General features: G+C 40.0%; 1 protein-coding gene across 1 annotated transcript; it reads right to left on the bottom strand.

Annotated features, from left to right (window-relative positions):
- Nucleotides 1-313: 313 nt before the first annotated feature.
- Nucleotides 314-23,708, bottom strand: kdm5c (lysine demethylase 5C). Its single transcript, XM_084720504.1, has 29 exons — nucleotides 23,344-23,708; nucleotides 21,229-21,376; nucleotides 19,911-19,988; nucleotides 19,679-19,801; nucleotides 19,392-19,562; nucleotides 19,058-19,192; nucleotides 16,867-16,923; nucleotides 13,713-13,836; nucleotides 13,176-13,456; nucleotides 12,011-12,169; nucleotides 11,574-11,693; nucleotides 11,305-11,463; nucleotides 9,732-9,913; nucleotides 9,411-9,573; nucleotides 9,200-9,319; nucleotides 8,912-9,106; nucleotides 7,750-7,931; nucleotides 7,509-7,633; nucleotides 7,268-7,415; nucleotides 7,099-7,189; nucleotides 6,595-6,977; nucleotides 6,324-6,462; nucleotides 5,742-5,921; nucleotides 5,426-5,554; nucleotides 3,278-4,030; nucleotides 3,069-3,111; nucleotides 2,428-2,627; nucleotides 1,553-1,714; nucleotides 314-1,455 (listed from the first exon to the last, which is right to left on the bottom strand). Exons 2-29 carry the CDS (start codon nucleotides 21,370-21,372, stop codon nucleotides 1,447-1,449), a joined length of 4,755 nt encoding a protein of 1,584 aa, XP_084576630.1. The 5' UTR covers nucleotides 21,373-21,376; nucleotides 23,344-23,708; the 3' UTR covers nucleotides 314-1,446.
- Between the last annotated feature and the right edge of the window lie 373 nt (nucleotides 23,709-24,081).

The following is a 24,081-nucleotide window of genomic DNA, read 5'->3' as shown; positions in this document are numbered from 1 at the left end:
AACATTGCCACCAGCAAACGCCTGCATCACCCAACATCTTTCTGTATTCATATAATCGCCGAAGTCCGGCCTCACGTGACCCACTCTTCATAAAAAACAGACAGATGTAATCGTTTGCAAAATTCACAACATGCTTTTATGTAACAAAAAATTTTACTCCAATCCTATTCTTTGCCAGTATGGACATGAAACAGGTCTTAAATTGTTTTCATAAAGCTCTTAAAAAGTCTTAAATTTAACCCGCAGAAACCCTGTAAAAGTTAACTAATCAATTAATTATTGCATCTCTAATAGGAAATAATGAGTCAACATATCCTAAACAATTCTAAACCTTTATTTTTCTAACAAGAGTGAAAAGAAACAAAGGCAACATTAAAATGAAAAGTTTATACACAAACTCACGACATCTGCGTGTCTGCAATATCAATAATAATAATATTAATAATAATAATATAATTTGAACCCAGGAAACAAAATAAATTGTGACAAAGTGAGTTACAGTGAAGTTACCTTATTTTGCAAAGAGGAGGAGGAGGAGGAGGGAGGGAGAAAAGAGGTCAAAAGGAAAGGAATAAAACATGGAGTCAAAGGGAGGGTGCTTAAAAAAAAAAAAGGAAAAATAAAAGGCATCACGGGGAGGGAAGGAGGGAGAGAAAGAACAAGCCAAGAGGTACAGATATCCATTTTGGGAAAGTAGCACCAAAAACATTAATGCCTGTTTTTAACACTTCCCAAAATTTACTCAGTTTAGTCAAAATGCATGTCCCCTCCAAACAGCATCAAAACACAAGATTCAATACAACTAAAAAAAAAAAAAAAAAAAAAAAAAAAAATACAAGTGTAACCACGGTGCTGTTGTCTAAGATCAGCTGTCAAAACCTTCTGCTGTACCTCAGCTTCAGGATTCATGTCCAAACAGAAACTGTCTACGTAAACCCATAGCTTATCCAACTTCAACGAGCGGGCTCAAGTGAAACGAAACTGCAACAAGCCGGCGCCGAAAACAGCCGCTGCGGCCGAACTAGCATTTAATACAGTTGGGATAACATAGCATACTGACTGACCTCAGAGACAACTCTAGACCAAAGACAAGTCCCACATCGGTCCAACACAGTCTTAATATGTTCACGGGAATAAATGGGTCCAGGGGAGGAGGTCGATAAAGTTTGTGGGGTAAGACAGCGAGTCTGAAAAAAAAACTATGATGAGTGAGATTATGGCTGAGTGTTGGATGAGACAGTGGAGTGTAGAGGAAGAGTCGTCGCTCTGTTAGTGTCTGAATGCATGATATAGGGGTGAGGAGGGATGTAGGGTACCGGGGAGGAAGGGTGAGGGCGGGATGTCCTGCATCTTTCTTTAACTTGACACTGTCTTCTGGCAAAGAATGCTCTGTCCCTTCGATTCCTCAGACTAATCCGCTTCAACAGAGCTCCAGCGTTGACTATATCACAAAATCTGTCAAAAAGGAAAACAGAAATCAAGTCAGTTAAAACTTTATTAAACAAAATGAAAATAAATAAATGTGCTTGAAGTAAGATAAACGGTCCGTTACCTCTGGATGAATCTGGGCAGGTAAGTGGGGAGAGGGGCTGTGGCTGAGGGGACAGGTTTTCTTTGACTCTGAGGAATCCAGTGACCTTTCTCCTTTCTTTCTCTTCCTTTTGGAGTCCTTGGCTCGTCCGCGGCCGCTTCGCCTCTGCTCTTCAAGCTCAATCTGAGAGAGAATACAGAAATGTTAGGTTTGTCCACTGTAACTGCCTCTCACTAAAAATGCAATAAAACAACAAACACTACTGTTGAGAACCAGTTTTTGAAAATGTGACAGTACTCATTTTACTTCAGTACCAGGGATGCAGTTTTTCCCGGACTTGTCAGGGACAGCATGAACGCCTACAAGTGTTCTAGTCTGCCATTAAATCCCAAAGGAAAAAGAAGAACGCCTACCAGCATTGAAGAACTACCAACACATTGTAGATGGCAACAAGTGCAGCTGCAGCGACCGCTACACTTAGACTCATCGAAAAGAAAAACAGTCGTGTATGGAAGCACTTTCCGTTCCAGGTGGATTGTCAGAGATTAATAATTAATTCTCAAAGACAAGTATGGAAACTGTGCCATTAAAAACTTATGAGCTGAAACGAGGAAACAGTTCCCACTTAGTGTAAGAAGAGACAGCTGTCGATGATATATGATATGATCCTGTACTAAAGAAGAAAAACCAGCTTTGCAAATGAGTTATGGGAAAGGAAATGCATCCAACACATTTCTTATGCCTCACTGATACACACAGTTGGTTTTGGTGAGTAACACTGAATGTAAACAGAAAATGTGTCCAACTGTGGCCCAATTTTTCAACATACTAAAAAATGAAGTCTTCAGTTATTGCTCTATTTTCCCACTAAAATAACTGAAATTTATTTTCCTGACCTGAATGAGTGTGTGCAACATTTCTGTGGAGGGAACAGACGCAGCTTGCAGGACCCTGTGGATGAGGAGTGTCTGGTCCAGGGACACCTCCAGCAGGTCTCCTTCCAGCTGCAGCTCCTCCAGCTGGACCCTGGTGGCTGGTGAAAGCTCCACCACCTGACCTTTTAGCAAAGGCAGCAGGGGCAGCAGAGAGTCCACACCTGAACAGTGAGCAGAGAGAAAACGTGGTCAGGACCGGCGTCTGTGGGACAAGTTGACTTTTGATGGTGTCTTTGAAATTAGGGCTGCGCAATTAATTTGAGTATTATCGAAACTGCAGTATGACCAAGTGCAATATCCAAATCACAGACGCTGCAATTTTTAATAAAGAAATAACGTGACAAAACAGCATTAAGGTGAGGAACTGTAGTGCTGCAGAGATTTCCTGGCCTACAAATCTTGTTCTCCAGAAAGAAGAAACATGTTTCTTTGGTACAAACCACACCAAAATGTTACATCATCAGGATTTTTTTTTTTCAGTTAAAATGAAAACTGCAGTGCAAAATCATGAATAATGTCGCAATATTAGTCAAAATAACTGAAATATGATTTTTTTTTTTAACATACTGTGCAATCCTACATAAAATCAAACACAGTCTTACCTGTAACATTTGACTTCTTGCTGACGCCATTTTCACATCCAGCCTGTGGGAAAACAAGCATTGTATAAAAAACAGGCAGGTTGGACACAGTATAAGTCGGCAGTTACGATTAGATCTATTATTCAGCTGACAGATGAAATCTAATCAGTTTTCAGACTGTAGTTTTTGGTTTGATGTTAAAATAAAGAGAGTCAGAATTAAGTGTTAACCTGAGTGCCGTTTCTTTCCTTGTTCTTTTTCGGTGACTCTTCTGTCAGATCAATGACTCCGTCCTCTCCTTCTCCTCCCTCGGAGTCTGATAAAACAATCACAGAACTCCCTTCTGTCCCCTTTTCCACGTCTTCCTTATTCTCCGTATCACATTGGAGAGTCTCTTTGAGTTCCTGCAGCCTCTCGAGTGCTCGCTGCAGCTCTGGTGTCTCCAGCGCCTCCTTGGCTCGGCCCTGCCAGGTGATGGCCCTCTCTGTGAGACACTGCAGAGCTTCTCCTTCAGGCAGACGCACCGGCAGCCTCTGCAGGGCAACGAGTAACGCGAGGATCGTCTCCAGGCGCGGGCGCCGTGACCGCTGGCACCGCGGACACAAGAAGCGCGAGTCCCAGTCCCACCAGCAGAGGGGGTTCACCGGTGGTCCAGAAGAGGGGAGCAGGGAGGGGAACGGAACGCAGCCACCGTGGAACCAGTCCTTACAAAGGTGGCAGCGAAGCTGAGGCGCACGAGGCTGACCGCCGCACACACACACCGACTGAGGAGGGGTGGTGCAGGTGTGGTTACTGTTACCGTTCTCTTTTACAGAGTTCTCTGAGTGGCTGGACGTGTCCGTCTCCATGGTGTCGTCCCACCTCCCGTTCTCCTTGTCCTCCTTGTGACTCGCAGAGTTCAGTCCAGATTTACACATGTTCAGTTTCTGTAATCTCAGTAGTGCCTCCTTCTCCTGGTGCTCCCCCTCTTTGAACGCCATCACCTGGAGACAAGTCATACACATTCAAGCTCACACACACAACTAGAATGTAAAAACATAGAACAGCACACAGCCCTATTTAGTTGTCTTTTTGGATGTGCATGACAATATATCTCATGTGACGATAGAAAATCTTATTGTTTCATATTATACTCTGTTTCTTTGGTTGTGTGCAAATCACACTCTTTATGGCAATATTTTTTTTAATAAACTGGCAACACAAACAAATGAGGAGAGTGAATGTGACACAGAACCTAGTAGTGGGAATCTTGAGGCAGCACATGATTCGAGTACAATTTAGTGGGCTGTGATGTCATTATAAAACTTTATTACCTGGTTTTGTTGAATACTTGATTCATCCTTCAGAATGCATCACCCTATTGGGATCCATTTCACAATAATGACCTGCTTGCTGTACATTATCCCTTAGATTATCGATGCATCTTAATGCAGCAGAATCTTTTTTATTTCCATACATGATTTCATGTATAGAAATTCTCAGTGTGACTTCTTGCCACATTTAAATTACAGTCCATGTGTAAAGATCCACAATTAAAATAACCAGATGAATTCATCTCCATTATCCTTTACATTCTTCCACATGCATGGATTGTGTCCGTTTGTCGGTGTACACACTCGGCCATCTCCACCAAAACTCAAATACTAGCGTAGCTTAGAATGTAAACATGACACACATGTTTACGTCAGTCAAGTTTCATCATCCACTTTGCTCAGCCATTAGTAATGTACCACTCAGTCTTGCAAAATTGCTACAGGCAAATACCATAATATCAAAACTTGGGTTACTGCCTTTTTGCATCAGGACATAATCTTTCAAGATAGAACTGTACTGCATCTAAGAAGCCCCCATCCCTACAGAGGATGAGTAACAAAGGACTTTGACAAGACGAGACAAAACAAGGAGCTCGGACTGAAAAGAGTGGCTACTTCTGACCAGAAAACCACCAATGATGCCCCAGAACAGTCCCCACAACACACTCAAGCACCATAACCTCTTTTATACTGATGCAAGAATCATGTGAACGGTGCAGAGAGTCGACAAACGAGAGCCACAAAAGTAGAGTCGACTGCTCAAAATAAACCTCAGACTCAGATGCTACAAGAGGATTTTGCCTGCAGCACAACATATGGCAAAAAAAAAAAAATCACAAAGATGGAAGGAGATAACAGCTGCCTTTGGAAATTACATCTGCAAAGACTGTTGTAAGTGGAAATGTAATTAGAACTTGAATTTTAACTTCGGTATGTATTTATTGAATTTATTCTACATATGAAATTAGCTATATTGGGAAATGAGACTTCAGTCTTATCAAACAGCCGTGGAACTAAATATGACTGAGTATTAGAAGCAGACAATAGCACACTTAATAAACTCACAATAGCTGCAGGGTCCCTCAGGTCCTGCGCAGAGAGGCCCAGAGTGTTGGTATCAGAGTCATCTAAAGGCTCATCCACCGGCTCCGTCTCATCTCGCCTCTCTCTCCTCTTTGCACACGGACATAATACCTGCAGGGCAACACTGGAGCTTAAAAGCACACTCTTATCAAAGCTGTTTCACCAAGAGCTTGGCTTCTGAAGTGGAATGCTGTGCTCATATAAGTAAACAGATAACTTATCAAGTTGTTCAATGTTGACAGAAATTATATTTGATTTGAATTCTTATATAATTTTCTATTTCCTTCGAGTTGCCCACCTCCAGCAGACTGTGGGGACTGCTTTTCTTCAGGAAGGTCTTGCTGGCTTTGTCCCTCCAGGAGTGAGCGCTGGCTACCTGCAGCTCCAGCTGTCTGAGCTCCTCCATGAAGACTGGCAAGTCCCTTCCGATAGCCACAAGACCCTCAAGGTCATCCAGACATGGGTAATGCTCCCCATTCTACAACAAAAGATAGGTGATGATAGAACAATATGAGGTACAGCACATTTTACAATTCCAGGTATTTCAGTTTAATTACAAATCTGTGGAAACCCATTTACCCATTTTAATCTGATGGGGAAAAAGAGCTGCTAAGAGATACCAAGTCAGTACTTTGGGATACTTAGTCATTGTTTTGATGAGAAAGTCTTATTATTTTGAAATAACAAGCCATTATTCTGATGTAATAAGTCTTTATTTCAAGGTACTAACTCACTATTTTGACAAAGTTTGTCATTGTGGCTTACAGGATCTCTTTTCCCCGATCACATTGGCAGAAATGAGCTTCCATACAAGTCACACATTTACAGAGAATAAAAATGAGGCCATTGTAAAAGACATGAGAAATGTTTTTCTTTTTACCTGGATTTCCTCTAGGTCTGTTACCCAGGCCCGCGCTCGAGTGAGACAGGCCTGTAGAGCCAAAATGTTGGGTAGCTTGACTGGAATGAGCTGGGCCTCATTTACTATTGCCTCCAGGGTAGACAGAGGGTGCTTTTGCCTGGAAGAACAAAAACATGACAAAGAGGTTTAGACGTCTTTGCAACAGGACCGACCAGTTGTAATATGATGACAACCCCTGCAGCGGGTGAAGTTCTGGACAAAGTTTCTTGGTTTGACTTGGTTGTTTCACCTTTGCTCGAGGCAGATCTGTGCTTTCTCCTCCCATCGTTCTGCGATCGTGAGCAGCTCCTGAAGCTCCGCCATGGCCGTCTCCACAGACACACTCTGGGGTACGTTGCAGCCTGCTTCCATCAGGTTCCTCAACACGTCCAGCGTCACCATCTGCCTCTCCCCTCCTTCTGCACCCAGGGTGCACCTCACCTCTGCCAGCCAATGACCCTGCTCCTTCAGGCCCTGGAGTAAACTACACTCGGGGACCACGACAGCCAACTTGCTTCCCTCATCCAACAACGTCTGCAGCTGCTCAGGTGGTGGAGAGTCCCTCCTCCAGTCCCTGTCATTGACCAGTTCTTGAGCCTGGCTCTGGTAGTCCTCGGCTGTCTGCAGAACCGCCTTGAAAAACAGATCAGAGTAAATAATAGTACAACTTTTAAGCTGAGAAAATTCTGACAGTGCACCAGGAAAAACTGACAAAAATACAAACTAGTTTGCTCAGCGTGACATAACTTCTCACCTGCACTTCCTCCAACTGGTTCATCACACAGGGGAGGTTTTGCATCGTCTCTACCAACGACTTCAGCTCTGCCAACGTCATCTTACTTTCACTACAAGACAGAAATATGTGAGTGCGTGTACTGTAAGTGAACAGTTAGCGTAAAAGTGGAGTTTGTATTCCATCATACCTGGTCTTCGAGTCACTGAGGAGTTCAGTACTCGTTTGTTGGCAGTGTTCAATGTCTTTAAGAACAGTGTTAAGTTTCCGCAGGAGTTCGTTGTCGGGAAACTTTTTTTCTGCTGCTTCTGTCTTCAGTGTCTCCAGGTCATCAATTCCTGCAACACAATAACCATTCGATCATATCAACTTCTTTGAAGATCATAGTGTTCAAACTATATTTAAGGGATTCATTCATATTGATTTCTCACCTATCTTGTTCCCCTCTTCCTGCTCAAGTGCCTCTTTAACTCTGTTGGCCCAAGAATCAAAGGACTCCGATCGGACCTTTAATCGGTGTAACATGGCTAACAACTCGTCCAGGGTATATCTGTACCTGCAATGTGAAGGTATAAAAGAAAATTAGAAAACAAATAACACTGAGACTTTTGTCAATCAGTAGATTATGATTCAAAGAAAGCATCTGCACACTACAGATGAGATTATAAATACCTGAGGTAGAGTTTTTCAGTGGGGCAGTTGCACAGATCCTGAGTGTGATAGAGACACACCAGACGCTCGGGACAGTTTGAGCAGGCCAGAGCAGAGAGGAAGCATGTAGTCTTACATTTGTCACACTGTCTCTCATCATCAGGCAGCAGCTCAAACGCCTCACGCTCTGCTTCAGTAATGCCCTGCAGGTACAAGACAGATTTCATCAATTATAATTTTGCCCATATTGTCATATTCAAAAACATTACAATATCAAACTAACTCAGCACAGAACCAAACTGTAACTGTTAGTAACTTACAGATAAAAAACAAATAAGCTGAAAAGGGCAAACATATATAGTTAGTGTACCTATAACCAAAGTCTCCAGGTGTTCTTGTAGGTGAAAAGCTTACTGAAAGCAAAATATTGACTGCAATTTTTTTTTTAAATGTAAAAACGTTGGAATAATCAGTGGGTACTATAATTAACCCTAAGAGTTTCTTATACTTTAATACAGCTAAATATATCCACATTTTTCCTGCTGTAATACTTTAAGGGCCAAAGCATCTCTAACATCCATCAAGCCATGTTAGAGTTGCGACATTTTCTAGTTTTAGGACACTCTGCCCCAATGTTTCTATCAGACTGACAGCTTACGTAAAATCTCCTGGAAATATTTTCAGTTCAATTCAGATAGTCACTCTTACACGACCAGACAGTTTAGTCATCTTCACATTCCACATGTTAAAACACATCTCAGCTGATTTTTTTTGGAAAATATATAGGACCCATATTGTGGAATGATATTAATCAGCTCCCAGGTCAGTCACTGTCAGTGTTAAAAACATTTAAAAAACACCCAAAGGAAATCCTAGATTTGGTATTTTTTGGTATGTTTGAGTTTATATTTTTTTTCTTACTTGTGTGTGAGGATTTTTCTGTTGTTTTTGTTCCATTTTTTTCTTATTACTTGTTTCATATTGCTTTTCTTATCTGTGTAAGACCCATGTTATACAATAACTAAATAATTAGACTCATAATCAGTTTTATTTTCATTGCATTATTTTATCAACTGGGGAGACTTGTGGGCTTTACTGTTTGTTTTTTGTTTATGTCTATTTATTTTATGAAATAGCACAAACTATTTATCGATTCTATAGATATCTATTTATTGTGTCTCACCCTTTCCATCAGACCCTTCCGCAGCTTCCTCTCCTCCTGAACAATAATGAACATTTCTCGGTGTGTAGCTGCAGCCAGGTTCAGGTCCAGTTTCTCTGGGCTGGCGGCCATTTTGCAGGTGAGCTCCTCGTGGGAGAACACACAATACCTCCTAAGACGGCGGTAGTGCTCAATACAGGAACGGCCAGCAGGCAGCTGAGAGGGAGAGAGGAGAATGATTTTCATAAAGCAGTACAAAGTGAACGCTGTGAAATGACAGCTCGAGACAGAAGGTGTAAACAGACGTACCCAGTCTGCAGTGCAGAAGTTTACAGCTTCGGCAAAGTTATATCCCTGATTGAAGCCACTGTGATAGGCTCTGGGGAAGGTGATGACGAACTCTCCAGCACACTGGTTGGTACGTACAACCTGCCAATCAGAAACACCGAGCTCAATCAAGGAAAGCTTTTTTAACAAACCACATTTCTGCTGTATGCATGTGTGTTTCTGTGAGACTGACCGGTACGCCATGAGACATGAGGATATTGGGGTTCATGATGGTGACAAGCTGGTGCAGGAGGTCAGGCTGAAACTCAAACAGCTCTGGTGTCAGCTTCTTCATCACCTCTTCAAGTCGCTCAGCTGCCACAGAGGGAACTCCATACCAAGTCTTGGGTTCACCCCTGGAAAGGATGGATGAGTGGGAAGTCAAGAACACAAAGGAAAAGTTACAGTCTTTCACATGACACCATCATATTTGGTAGATTAAAACCTGAAATTGTTTTAAGGCTGCGATATGATGCCAATCCCACAACAACACACAGCTAAAAGCATTCTGTACCAGTGCAGGTAGTTGATGGAGTAGCTCCAGTGATCTTCGATGTGCCAGCAGAAAGCTGAGAACACCATGCCGACGTAAAGCCAGGGAACCTTCATCCCAGAGATGTCTCCATTAATGTGGCACAGGAGGGACTGCTCCAGCACGGGCATCACATTCAAGTTCCAGCCGCTGCGAGCATATTCCTGTCCAACGAAGAAAACCATGAGTATGCAATGAAAATAAGCACTGGAATATGATCATGAAAAGGTTTAGAAATAACTGATTACAGGTACCATCTAAACTTTTATACTTATCTGAGAGCATAATAAAATAAATAAATTTTGATTCTTTCTGAATTACAAAGCAACCTATAATTATGCTGGTATGGTCCACATTCACTTTAAACACATTTACTGGTGTTTAAAAAAACTGTCAGTTCAGTAATTCAGACATTCAGGTAGCTAGTAGATTGCTATTGGATTAATAGATATCAGAAGGATTTAACAACCAAGGACCACATCTTCTATCCTATTTAATTTTTTTTATTAGCAGCATTATCATCACGCATTTGCTTATCTGTTTATTTCAATGATTTGTTTCTGTCCATCCAGTTTCCTTATGTTCATGAAATTAATTTTAATTGTTTAACTTCAACCATAACTTCTTATTTATTAGGATCCCTCCAATGGTATGCAATGAAATGCATAGCATTACGGAGGTCAGTGATAAAGCAGGTAAGAGAAATACCTGCAAATAAATGGGAGGCGGATGCGGGGGGTTGGAGGGTATATCAATGTGTGTATTTTGTATGATATCTTTTATCATTTTTAATATATTTCCAAGCTTTTGTGTGAGTTTTTTTTCCCCTCTTCTCTATTTTTTTCTATTTATTGATGTTGTATATCTTTTTTTTTTATTAATTTCTTTCCTGATTACGTTGGTTATATATCACTATGGAGCCTCACATCTTGAAAATTAATGTTGTAAAAAACAAAGAAAGAAAAAGATTGTAAAGACTTAAAAAAAAAAAAAGAGTGAAAAATTGTGTGCATTCTGATTTCAGTTCTACTTATCAATCCAGATTGATTCCAACTTTTGACATATTACTTCAGGAAGAAAATAAAATTTATTTCCAGCAGATTTAGTCTGCTGTAAACAGTCGCTGGTAAAGTTGAGAGACTTTGTGACTCTTTTCATGTTTGCTCTACCATCTCAGCCAAGTGCCTACTAATCCCCACAGTAACCAGACAACAATACAACAGAGAGAGAACTCACTGTTCTCCTGTCTGCTTTTGAACTGTAATTAAAAGTGTGCAGTTACATTTCTGTTGATGCAATCGTGTTATTTTCAAGAGCAGCAGTGAGCTGAGTAATTTCTAGTAGTTTATTCATATCGAAATGTTTACCATTAAAGTGCCATACTGACTGCCTGCAGTCATGACACTTAAATACTTAAAATATACTTCTGGTGGATTTCAACTTTCACTTGAGTCGTTTTCAACATTTTTAACATGTTAACTAAAGCAGGAAGCTGTGGACTATTAAAGCAAAGATTACATAAAACTGTTGCAAAAGAAAACAATAATGTGCATACCTCCTCTTCCTTTGTGAGCTTCCTCTTGCCATTGTTCATTGGGAAACCACTGCCAAACTCTTTGGAGTGTATGTCCGCTCCATACTCCACAGTTACATCTTCCTCAATACTGCTGACTAACCTCCAGAACTCCCTCTCCACAAGCTCAGTGGGAACCATCTACAAAGACAACACCACACAGGCTGAAGATTAGTCTCTCACATAATCACCAGTCAGGGCAGAGTCGTGCTTCATAATGAATAGGTGATATCTTGTGTGGGTGCGCTTACGTGGACAGGCATGTTGAAGTAATCTGCTTTGAAGGCATCAGCCATCTCACCAAAACTCTGCAGACTGTACTCTCGTGTAGCCTGTTCAAAGCCAAATGCTTCTGCAGGTTTCTTGCACTCCTAAAGAAAAGTTAAAAAGTGGCAAAATCAGAAAGAAAAACTAACAAAACGTGCCCAAATATTTACAAGTTCTTTAAACAAGGTACCCACAGGGTTCTTACAGTTAAACTTAAGACTTTTTGAGACATTTAATCACTTCGAATTTAATAGCTCCTTCATGGCCATACTGGCAATTATAATGGAAAATCAGCATGGATTTTAAGCCCTAGAACAGAGTTATTTACAAAGTACAATGGAAACATCCTGACGATCATGTCTTTTATACATAATACTTTTAAGACCCTGCAGGTACTCTGTTAACAATGTTTTTTACTTACCTCTGCCACACATTTAGGGCATCGCCAGTTTCCTTTGGGTGGATCAGCGAGTGGGGGTAGGAGACAGTAGGTGTGATAGTTATCATCACAGCCATCACACAGCAAGAGCTTCTCATCATCGTCACCCCGACCACACATCCGGCACACAAAAGAATCCACCTTTGAAAAAGTGAGAAAAAAAAAAACAGCAAAAAAACATTAAATCCTGAGGTCAAAGTAAGGTTCACTTTTAGCTGGCGCAGGCGACCACAGCGCCCTATGAAACACTGAACAGGTAAAATTTCACAAAAAGAATCATATTGCGGAGGGGAAAAAATAACTCAGTATTCTCTCAGTCAAAATCACTACATTCACATTAAAATGACAAATAACAGGAGACAGTGCATTGTGTTTACTGCCCTGTAGAATCATTTGATTTCTCATTACAGGTGCTCCAACCATGATCAAATCATCCAAACATGGGGTCTATATGGAGCTTTCTCTTTATTCAGGGCGCATTATTTATTTACCCATTGTCCACTACATTGTATATTAAGCATAAGTATAAAACAACTTGAAAATCACCACAAAATTACTTGGGAGCTTGTTGTACAAGAATATGGTCAAGTTTACTGATAATTTTATAAGATTTTCTATATAGAACTTTTAAAAATCTGCCTATAGAAATGAATGGGATAATGTTATGATTTTAGAAATTAATAAAATGCTGTAGTAAAAGAACAAAAAGGTGATAACGGGTGTAGGTCTATGTATTAGCATAGAGTTCTGAGTTTACAAGATGCACTTGAATGCAACATGAAGTCCCTGTCAGCCTGTCAGCACACACCATAGATCTAATATACAGTATATAAACCCAGACGGGGCATTGCCACTCAAGCTTGCCTGCAATTTTTTCCAGTGATCACTTGCAGTATTGCAGCAAAAAAAATCCCCCAAGAACCAAAAAGGATTTCACCCCGTAAGCCACCATCATAAAGGAAAAATTTTCAGTTTCAGGCTTTACAGAAACCCCCAATCAGAATATTTATGATGAGTATGAATATTATGAATATCAGCTGATAACAATGGATGGCCAATCAATAAAAGCACTATTATTTCTCTGTTGTTATTTTGATATTCTGTTATTTTCATCTGGACCTCACACTGCCACCTTTGGTCTACTTACACACTGTGTGTTGCTTATGTTGCGTCTCAGCCTCATGGTCATTTTTGTGCACGGTTTATCTCCATCCTCTTCCTCCTCATCATTGATTTTCCCGTTCTTTTCCTCTGGTTCTTCCTTCTTCACTTCTGCCTTCACTGTGACACTAGGGGGAGGCAGTTGAGGGCCAGAAGTACTGCCATCACTCCGCCTCTCTTGAGACTCCAGTGGCTCTCCTTTGACTTGGGTATCAACAGGGGCAGGAGACACACTCTCCTTGACAGTAACCGTTTGAGGCAGCTCATCTAAAAGAAAAGTCAGAGATGGTTAATGATCACAAACAGTAAGATTTTTTTTTAACAGTGAATGGCTCCAAGATGGCAGGATGGTTGTATCTAAATCAGATTCAAGCTCTTCAAGACCCACAATTTATGAGTCTGATTTAATAACTGCAGACTTTCTCATGTTATTGCTTTAGTTGCATCAAAATGTCTAGGTTTCTCTAGGTTACTGTTGTCAGACTGTATAGGCGTTAAATGAGTTTGTGGTCCCAGCATTCACCTTTCTTCCTGAGGCCTTTGTCCCTTGCGACCAGTCCAAGCCCCATCATCTTAGGCCCGGCGCCGTAGATCTGTAGCTTCTTCAACTCTGGGTTCTTCTCTATGTCCTCCTCTGTAGGTTCAGGCTGCAGATGAAAGTACATTTTTGTCATGAAGGCGTAGACAGACAACAACTAACTCTCCAAAGCACACAGAGCAAAGCAAGGATCTACACCAAATGCAGAACGAACAGTTGAAACATGAGAGCATAGCAGTGCATCACAAGAAGGGATTATGCTAGGTTAGAAAGTAAGGAAAAGTTAGCCTAGGTCACAGTGAAAGCTTAAAGGTCGAGACCCACCACCAGAACACACAATCACCAGCAGTTGCAACCACAGAGTTAAAGAAATTGTTCAGATTTTGTTAATCAGAGAAAGACAACAATAAGTCTAAAGTTAAAAGCTATTTCAAGGTCATTTAGGCTGTCATTTGTAATGGATGAAAAGCTATTTTGGAATTCTGTTTGGTAAAAAGGAAAATTAGAGGATAAATATACACATTATGGTATGCACAAGTTAAATATCAACTGTTTTATTTATTTATTTATTTTTTCCCTTCTTAACATTAGCTGTTTCTGGGAGATTATGACCAATGAGCGAGGCTGTAAAAGTGATTGTAGTCTAGATATTTTTTTCTATGACCTATTATCTCTGTCTCTCCCACTGATCTCGACTATTACCGTCTTTGGTCATGATCACATCCAGTAAGCTTTTTTTTTTTTGTCTTTTGTGCTCCCAGCATCCGCAGACTGAAGAGGCTGAGCTTCTCTCAGTTCCATTCTCATAGAAACACAGATTCTTACTTCTTTAATATCATATTTGCTTGTAATACATAGCGTGTGTCTGCCATGTAATAAGCAAGCTTCCTCATGTTAGACATGCAGTTTTATGCATAAGGTTGTGGAAAGAGGTCATACTTCAGTTATTTTTTTTTCTTAAATTCTAATGTAATTATATTCAAATAAATCCAAATGCCTGCACAGCACTATTAAAGTTACATCATAGTTGACTCTCACTGTGAAAAATACAGAATGGGCACCTGTTTATTCTTTTTAAACCCGATCTTGACATGAAATTGAACACAACTTAAATGGTCTTTACTTCAGCTCTGACACTGCTGCTTTCTCATACCATGCTTAAAGATCATCATCATCATCACATTTCCTCTTCTCAGTTTCTATTATTGGAACCATATTCTGAGCAGTTCTCATCCCAAGGGGTCTTGCTCACAGTGAACTACAGTGGACCTTGTCTTCCTGCAACAGGAAGCTTTTGTAATATGTTGAGACCTCCAGGTGAAAATCTGTTGAAAGGTGATCTGCACCGTTATATCTTTTTTCCAATTTTGGTTAAACACAAAATTGGGATCATTGTTGCAGTGAAAACTTTGTGATTTTAGACTACCTCACTTGCATGAAATTATTTTTGCGCAATGCCTAAATCACAATTATTGTTAGACACGTGGCCATACTTTTGGGCACCGGTTTGAATCTGCCATATGACTGCAGGCAATACAAACAAGTCATGTGCAACCAGGAATGTAAGCGGAAACTCAGAAGGTCTTTACGTCACTTTCAGTATCAGCCAACAGATCTAAAGAGCACATAAAAGCAGGACCTCACAAAATCCTCAGTTCTATTTCCAACTCAGAACTCAGTCCCTTAATATGCATTAAAGGCTCTTTCAGAGAGACGGTTTAGTCTTAATCTTTTATCCTAAAAAGTTGATCATATAAACACTTTTTCCACACAGGTGTGCACCAAGAAATCCTTAGTCCACATGCAATCAGAGCGCAACCTGTTTTCTCACAACAAGACAAATGTCACAGCAACATTGTTAGTACCATTAAACGCACAAAAACTGGACAGATGTAACACCATAAAAGATGCCATTCAAGACCTTAGTTCGTTTTTGACTCTGCTGCCTGTATGCAGTTGAACTCCCTTCAATTGTGCAGATGTAACTCTGGCTGCCCATACACTGTTCCATATTTTCTGCATATATACACATAAAAATAGGCTCCGTTTCCTGGCACTGGAACTTTGTTGACGAAAGGACTCTGGAAGTAGGACAGGACTGAAAGCAGCAGACAACAAAAGCAGAAAAGTAGGGCTGATGGTGGGGGGCAATCGAACTATGGTTTGGCCACAAACAAGCAAACGTCAAGAGACTTTTAGAGGCCAAGAATAAATACATGATCAAAAAGGTTGTTTTTTTTTAATGTTTCTTGAAGATTTTACTGTTTTTTTCATGGTCAATCACCAGACTATGGTGCTCTGTAATTAAAATCCAAATCTACTAAGTTCTTCTGTGTGAGTGCACTCAAAGAGAACGCAGGCAGCCACACCTTTAGCGGCTGCAGTGAGGAGACAGCAAGGCAAAAGAGCAAAAGTGCAAAGGCACACAGACAGCCCAGTGACAAAGCATTTCAAGTCAGGTACAACCACAGAGAACGAGTAGGGATGGAAGAAGAAAACTAGAGAGCACATCAGCCCAAAAATTAGACAAATAAAATGTGCCCAGCAACTGGGGATAAAGTTTCTTAGAGCGACAGTGAAGTTCCATTTATGAAATAAGTTCTCAACAACGACACTGGGATCCAAATTTGCATTACATTCATATATTGAAGACCCACACTAAGATTTTTTTTTAGCTAATTAACTGCCTAAAAACATCCCAACAAGCCCCCAAACACCTTTCTCAAACACAAGACCTATGTGGTCTCATTTTCAGAAGAACAAACAGCTTAAATAAAAACAGAAGATACGGTCAGGTAAATCTTCCTTTCTGCCTTCATTGTTTGGTGAAGACACTGAGATAGTGGTGATCAGATAACATACACCAACTATTATTGTCATGCCACATTAATGCCATTTTTATGGCTGTTTGCAATAGTCATGAGACCCGATTATGGGTTGCCACCCCTATACTAAGAAACTTGAGGCGCATTAATGCATGTTAATGGAAATGCTTTAGTGGTTAGTTAAAATTAAAATTAAAATTAAAATTAAAAAAAGGAAACATCTAGACAACGTCAGGAAGGGTGAGGTGGTCTAGGAAAAGAGGTGGGAAGAGAGCAGGGGCAGAAGGTGAGCTCATATGCTCACGAGGCAGTACCGCAGAGATGAGTTGAGAGCCAGTGGTGAGAGGATGGGGGGCCAGATCCTCTGGACCCTGCAAGGGGAGACAATAACAGCAACAATAAACTAAGACAAGAGGGAAAGGGAGATGAGAGAGGAAGGGAGAGAGCCTGGAAAGAACACAGCCAGTAGTTGTAGGAAAAATATCACTGTGACACAATATGAGACAAAGGTCACTTCTGATGCAGGACCTTTAAAGGTCAAACAGGAAATTTTGTGGAGAGATACTAAATTCTCTCCTTCAAATTCAAAATTTTTCTTTATTTTTTGCATTATCAGTATACGTAGTCATGATTTGGACAGGGCTGTATCAGTTAAGTCCTATATTGTTTAGTTTGCAATCTGATGGACCAGTATGTTCCCAGACCATTGTGGATGAATTTCTGTTTTTTAATAAAAAGCTGAACTATAATAAAGATAAATTTGGATACTATTTGAAACAATATTCCTGCTCAACCGTGACATTACACGTTGCAGCCAATAACAGACAGGCGATTCAGCTGTTGCACCAACAAGGATTTATTCTGAATGGGGCAGCATTGGCATCAAACAGAAAAGGACTTGGGAAGGTGTTTGCGTATAGACAAGTTTGTCATCATGCACAACACTTGGCATACTAAAATATAACAAGGGCCATCTTGTGGCAAATAATAGAAAATGATCCACTGGATCTTAAATTGGATACTTTTGTAAGTTAAGCAAAATGGCTATAAAATACACTTCGATCTGGAATGTTTAATAAGGTGCTCAATTCAACTATACAGCCCGTATAAGCTGTTTAGGTAATGAGAACAAATAAAGTAATACAGATTTCATATGAGAGCCTTCTAAGTCTCTGAACATATTTGTTTGGTTGTTTTTTAATCTGCATAAAACTTAATTTTGTTCCTATCAATTCAGAATATAACTAAATACGCAAAACAAAACAAATGTATTCCAGCATAATAAATGAAAAAACTAAAATCCACTGGCAAGCATTACATACTGATGAATAGGTCATCAACAACCTGGGGGTGTTTGGGGTAGAAAATAAAGCATCGATAGCTTGCATGTAACAAGCATGAAGTAACAGAATGCAGGCTGGTCCAGCAGTTATACTGTGCACTGCTAACATTAATGCAAAGAAACAAAGTTTGGTGACAAAATGTGGCTTGTGTGTCTACTGTCTAACTGAGGGATGGAGGAAAGTGGAAGAAACAATGCAGAGAGCAAAATAAGCAATGGAGCAGAGAGCAAAAACAGCAGAGTTAAGCACAGCAGCATGGCAGGATGGAGAGTAAGCAAGCTGGGATGCGCTCGCCGCTCTGAGTGCTTTATCACATCTTCCAGATATTGCACTGTAACTGATGTACAAGGTCACATGGATAAGCACAGACAAACAGTTAATGTGACAGCATGATACATGTTAGACAGTCATCCAACAAACACTTGAGTAGATTGTTGGCTTGACTCTTTGTTAGCCTTTAATGGTGGAAACGCTTTTGTTATTCGTTTGGCTGATCAGCAGGAAGAAGACAGTAAACCATTAAATGGAAACCAGCTCTATACATCTGCTGTCCAGTCCACATCATTAAATTACAAGTATATATCTATCGTACACTGAGGTTTTAAGTCCTGGAAAGAAGTCTGCAGATGCTTTTTCTTTTTAATGGCAATACAAAAATCACACCGTAGTTTGCACATTTATTAGTGGAGCACCAATGTATGTTAAGATGAAACTAAACTAGCAATTACTAAAACAAAGAAAAATATACAGATATCATCATCAGTGGAAAGGATTTTGATGCGTGGTTTAAGTCCTTTGAGGAAAAAACGTCCTTGATAAAGTAATTATAGGTCAGAGCAGCCTGAATACCTGGCAGTTAAATTCATTCACAGGTTGAATTTCACACATTTGATGAAGAGGCACAGCTGAAACAAATTCCTCTTTCACAGATCTGTTGCACCAAACCCATAATTTGTTTGTGGTCTTGAAAAGAATGAACAAAAATCGTATTTTTCTGTCATTTACCATTTTCCAGGCTTGATTTTGAGGCGGTAAGGTGCATACAGAAATGTGATCCAAAGAATCGTATCTGAGTGACCACATTGCATTCAGTGCAGGGTTACTGGTCACAGAGGTATGCAAATATATTGAATGACAAGTAAGGATAGATACTCTTACTCACATCAGGCTGGCAGCGGTTTGCTCTGCGTCCATAACTGCTCATTTTGGATGGCTGCACAGACTGTCGCAGAGGGATGGAGTGGGGCTTGTACTCTTTATCCACATCTTCACCATCATAGTGCTTTGGCTTGCAATGCTAGAGATGATGTAGAAGGAGAATTTACATTAAAACTTGCAAAAAGTGCTTTGACATATTGTAGTACATCTTTGATTGTATAGTGTATCGTATAAAGACTGAGCTACACTTCACACATCAACTCATTTTGAATGTTATTTATGAACCGATCACCCTTGGCAACACAAAAAGGAGAGACAAGAATGGTGTGAAGTAATACCGGCAGGCTGGCACCAGACTGGAACATTTCAAAGGGGTAGACAATCCTCTCGTAGTGCGAGCGCAGCAGAGAACCAATGTTCTTGCCTGGAGGATAGCCAAGCCTCTGGGCCACACGAGCCCAGCGCCGTTCCTTACACACCATCTCAAAACCTCCTTCATCTGTCACAATCTGGAACAGAAAACAATTTTTGGTGACAAATTTAGCAAATCACAGGCAAGAAATGAAAAACAACATCTGCCTTAAAATGTTATCTTCTGAGTAGAAACAATTCAAATAATATCTACCTTTGACAGGCTGAAAAGATCAAGGATGCGCCTTTCAATATGTGGGATTTTCAAGGAGGATGACTGGATCTCCCAAAATCTGGCGATGCGGTCCAAATAATTAAGCTTCACTCTCGTCTCCGCCTAAAATAAGATACATTAGGGACCATCATGATTACTATGGCCAGTCACATCAACAACTTCAGTTATCCGTCAACAATATGAAAGTTTTTAAGGGAAAAAGGGAGCTTACCTCCAACTCATTAAGCCTCTGGATGCGGGGTGTGAAACGGAAGCTATCCAACTCCACTGAAAATGGTGGTTGCCAGTCCTATTTGGGAGCAAAGATATGCAATTATACATGTAAACCTAAAACAACATCTTGTGTTATCTCTGCTTTGATGCTGACCTCCATCATTCAAATCCCTTACTTAAAAAAAAAAACAAACAAAAAAAAACAAATGAGCATGGACATGGGGGATTAATGAGATATTGAGCTTGGTCTGGGTTCAGCCCAGGTTTAACTTTGGCTTTCAGGCTCAAGAACTTGGCTCAGGAAGGATAACCAAGGTCACCTACGACCTTGGTTATCCTTCCTGAGCCAAGTGAAATTCACTCTATCAACCATTAATGGCCTGTCTCCTCAATCCCCAATCAATACTACAAACATTATAATTCCAATAAAATCATGGTATAGAAAAATACTGCACTGTCAGTAATGTGACTTTCATGTAGTAAAACTGCTGTATAACTGTATGATTGTATCCACTACACCCTAAAGATGAGCTTTCATTTACACACACACCATTTGCAGTTTTCTTCCAGTATTCCACTGCTGCAACCAGCTGTACGTTTGTTAAAATTTTTCATTCTGTAAGGTAAGTCTTATAACAATGTAATGTATTTGTTTATTACATTTCTTATTAGTTAATTATAGTGAATGACTGCAATAATGTGTTATCTATGGAACTTAAATGCAACTGATTATAAGAACAAATCATGTTTTTGTGTTGTATGTGCAAAAAACACCTCATATAGCTGCTTATTTTTATATTTCCTTTTTTAGGATATTCAACATACTTAACCTTACTGAATCATTATTTTTTTCCTTTGAAACAACACAAACATCTGATGGGAATCAATCATTTGATCTGATCTCAAATGAAACATTCTGCTCTTTTTGCTGACGTTAGACATAACCAAATTAACACTAAAATTAAACATTATTCATGTTCACAGGACTAAGAAGCCCCCAAGTGACAAAACCACTTGATAACCACCTTTGCCTGACTGGTTATACAGGATCACCAGTGCTCCGGAGTGTGAAGCCTGCTAACTCAAAGATAGCTTGACAAAGGAAAAATGGAGCTTTATATTGTCCATGTCATTAGAAATTGTGGAACTTCCAAAATGAAGTAAAACATCTTAAAAACTGGGACAGAGAGTTTATGGGCATTTCACTTAGTACTTATAGATAAATACTTAAAACCCAGTGCATGCCACACGTTACACAGAAAAGTCAGGGAACATGCCATTTCTTAAACATAATCCAAGCAAAAGCAAATATTTACTGGTGGAGGTCGAATTTTGCAGATTCCAGACTTCTCTGCAATTGGACGTATCTTGGCGATGTAGCCCATGGGATCCTGAAACTCCTCCCATGACGGCTCAAATACTGGACACTCCGGAGGAGGTACAAACTCTTCCCCTTCCATTGCCCTGACAATAGAAAGATCAACAAAGTAAAACAAGTTAATGAACTCTGGCAGACTCATTAATGGTCACAGCAGGATCAATAAAGCTTGCCAGAAAACATTGTGTGTTTGCAAATCTTGTTTTTAATTTGTAGAGGATTTAAAACCTTAAAATGTTTCATACTTAAAGACAATGTAAAGCTTAAATTTTTGTTTTACTACTCAATCTCCAGATACGCAGGAACAGCTAAAAGTGGTATAAATACGCAAAGTAGGAGAAAATTATACTTTGTTGGACATTTTGTCTTCATAAATGACATTTAAGCATGACAGGTATCTCAATAAATGTTGCTAATGCAGTTAAGTGAAACAAGTGATTTGCGGACAGTTTTTACAAAGACACTGTAGCAATTTAAGCTTCATTCAATTATGAGTAAAATAAACCAGTGTATCACAAAATAAAACACATATTATACAGTTACTTCAAAAGTTTACGACACTTGTTTACTCTTGCAAAATCATTACTTCCTGTTTGGCTCAGCACAGTATTGTAATACTGTCAGCATGAAACATGTACCAGTTACTTCCTCTGTATCTTTCATAATTTATCATTCCACCAAAACGCTATATAACAAAAGCAAGAGACATAGTGAATCGCAGGATGTGGATTTGGTTTTTTTTTAAGTCCTCAAAGTGGTTCTTGTTTAAAAAAAACCCATCCCCCAACTTCACACACAACAAAACAAATGCCATGCTCTAGTGAATCAACAAGGCCCAGAGTGTAAAAGGGCAAAAATTTTCAGTGATGCTTTATCACTCGCAGTACTGAACAATAAATTGCTCAAAAACTTGCGTGATTTCAACATTTATGTGTACACTTGAGCAATAAGCATTTCTTCTTATAAGTTGTATGTAGAAACTTAATAGAGAAGATTTCTATTACATTTGCCTTAAGGTATTCCTCATAACAATGAGAATATCGAAATGGACACAACTTGATACTGGGACTTCAGTGACATGTATCACATCTATCTAATTCTTCATGGGCCTTCAGACAAACAATGGCGTGAAGGCCATGAACCCAAAGGTATAGAAGGCCATGAAGGCATCACCACTCGCCAGTGGGCTGGGCTAGACTGATTAACAAGCTTTTGTGAGACAAATGACACAATTACTCGATCGCAGAGGTTAAATAGTAACATTTAAATGCCAACGTGTCCTTACATCCTGTTTACATTACTCAACAACACATATAACAGTTAGCTGACAACTGTTAGCTACCAGCTACAGAACTTGGGAGAACTGGTGTTAAAACTAACCTTACCTTTCAGCAACAGCCATAACAAGAGAAACAAAGAAAAATATCTCAAATTCAATTATTCATAGTGGGTTAGCTAGCTATGTGTCATTCATTTCTCTTCTTCGGGCAATCATGAAGTCTATTTGTGTCTATTGTTCAGCTATCAGAATCATGTCTAGAAGGGAACCCCAGAGACGAGAAAGATCTCGCGAGAGTTATCATTTTATCCCAATTCCTAATCTTTACCTAACCCTGCCAAAATATTTTTCTATCCATTACTCCACCCGGTAAACTAAACAAAGCGTTGTCACATTAGAAAATAAAATCACTCTGTGCAACATTCACAGTGAATAAACAGTGTACAAATCTCGCGACGGTTTCGCAAATCAAGGGTACCTTTCTGGACACGACCAGCTATCAGACGCGATAACGCCGCTTCCAGCTAACGTTAGCATCGAGGCCTCCACTTTTTCAGCCCAGTCCCATCGCCTCCCACGGGTTTAGCTAACTGGGTGGCTGAGAAAAAAGTCAACAATATAACCGCAAGCAAGCAAACGTCAGCCTACATACTCAAATCGACACAGCTAGTTAGCTAACGTTGGTCATATACAGGTCAGTGCAATAATAAATACCACAGAGTTATTTGTTTATCCCTGTTCATTATAATGTCTAGTTACATTCCCGTGACTGACCGAAGACACCTCGATGTCCCGGGGTATGATAGGGCTGGTGGCTGCTGTCCTTCCTCTGTTGTTGTGATGACTGGTGGTTAGCTAACGTTGGCCAGCTGTGCTCGGTCCAGTTGGCTGCTAGCTATCGCTGCTAGCAAAGTTGACCGTTTTTCAGGCTCAGTTCTCCATATACTCCGCTCTGTCAAACACGCGGGTTCAAAACATTGATGGCAGAGGTTCTTTTAACAGTAAACGAGAGTCTCAAACTTTATCAATTATGTCGTTATCAATCATTTTCCGACCAACACCATCACTCTCTTCAGGCCATCCTATCTTTCTTGACGAGACGCCATCTTAGTTTTTTCTCACGACCGAAGCACAACCTCTTCATCTTCACACCACGTCCCTCACGTTTACTCCCTGAAAGTAGTACGCACGTACGCCAGTTAAGAAACCATGTAATCAAAACCAGCCCAGCTCTGGAAGAACTGCTGTATTATAAGTAAAACCAGCAGTTCCACAACATAACCTTGCTCTTATTACAGTTAAATTTCATTCCTCTTTTTTTATTATTAAATCAATGTCATTGATTTTGAAAGTACGTCATATGGAAGCCCTATAAAAAGAAAAAAACGTACTCATACTCTCTTTTCGTAGAGTTACGCTGTTATCTTATTGTATAAACAGAGCTGGTCGACGAGGAGTGATATTTACCTTCTTTATATAATGTTTGGTTGCTATAACACTGCATAATATAGT

Source organism: Lutjanus erythropterus, chromosome 6, assembly GCF_056507025.1.
Source record: "Lutjanus erythropterus isolate fLutEry1 chromosome 6, fLutEry1.hap2, whole genome shotgun sequence".
NCBI lineage: Eukaryota > Metazoa > Chordata > Actinopteri > Lutjaniformes > Lutjanidae > Lutjanus > Lutjanus erythropterus.
Note: the sequence above shows the minus strand (reverse complement) of the source record. Positions and strands in the feature narration are given on the sequence as shown.

What these genes read in the sequence shown, in the direction of transcription:
- kdm5c (XM_084720504.1), bottom strand. Translation starts at nt 21,372, where the DNA reads ATGGAAGGGGAAGAGTTTGTACCTCCTCCGGAGTGTCCAGTATTTGAG. An exon ending in CAAAGGCCTCAGGAAGAAAG is followed by an intron (nt 13,457 to 13,712) that starts GTGAATGCTGGG and finishes CTTTTCTTTTAG; the next exon opens with ATGAGCTGCCTCAAACGGTT. An exon ending in TCCATCAACTACCTGCACTG is followed by an intron (nt 9,574 to 9,731) that starts GTACAGAATGCT and finishes CATCCTTTCCAG; the next exon opens with GGGTGAACCCAAGACTTGGT.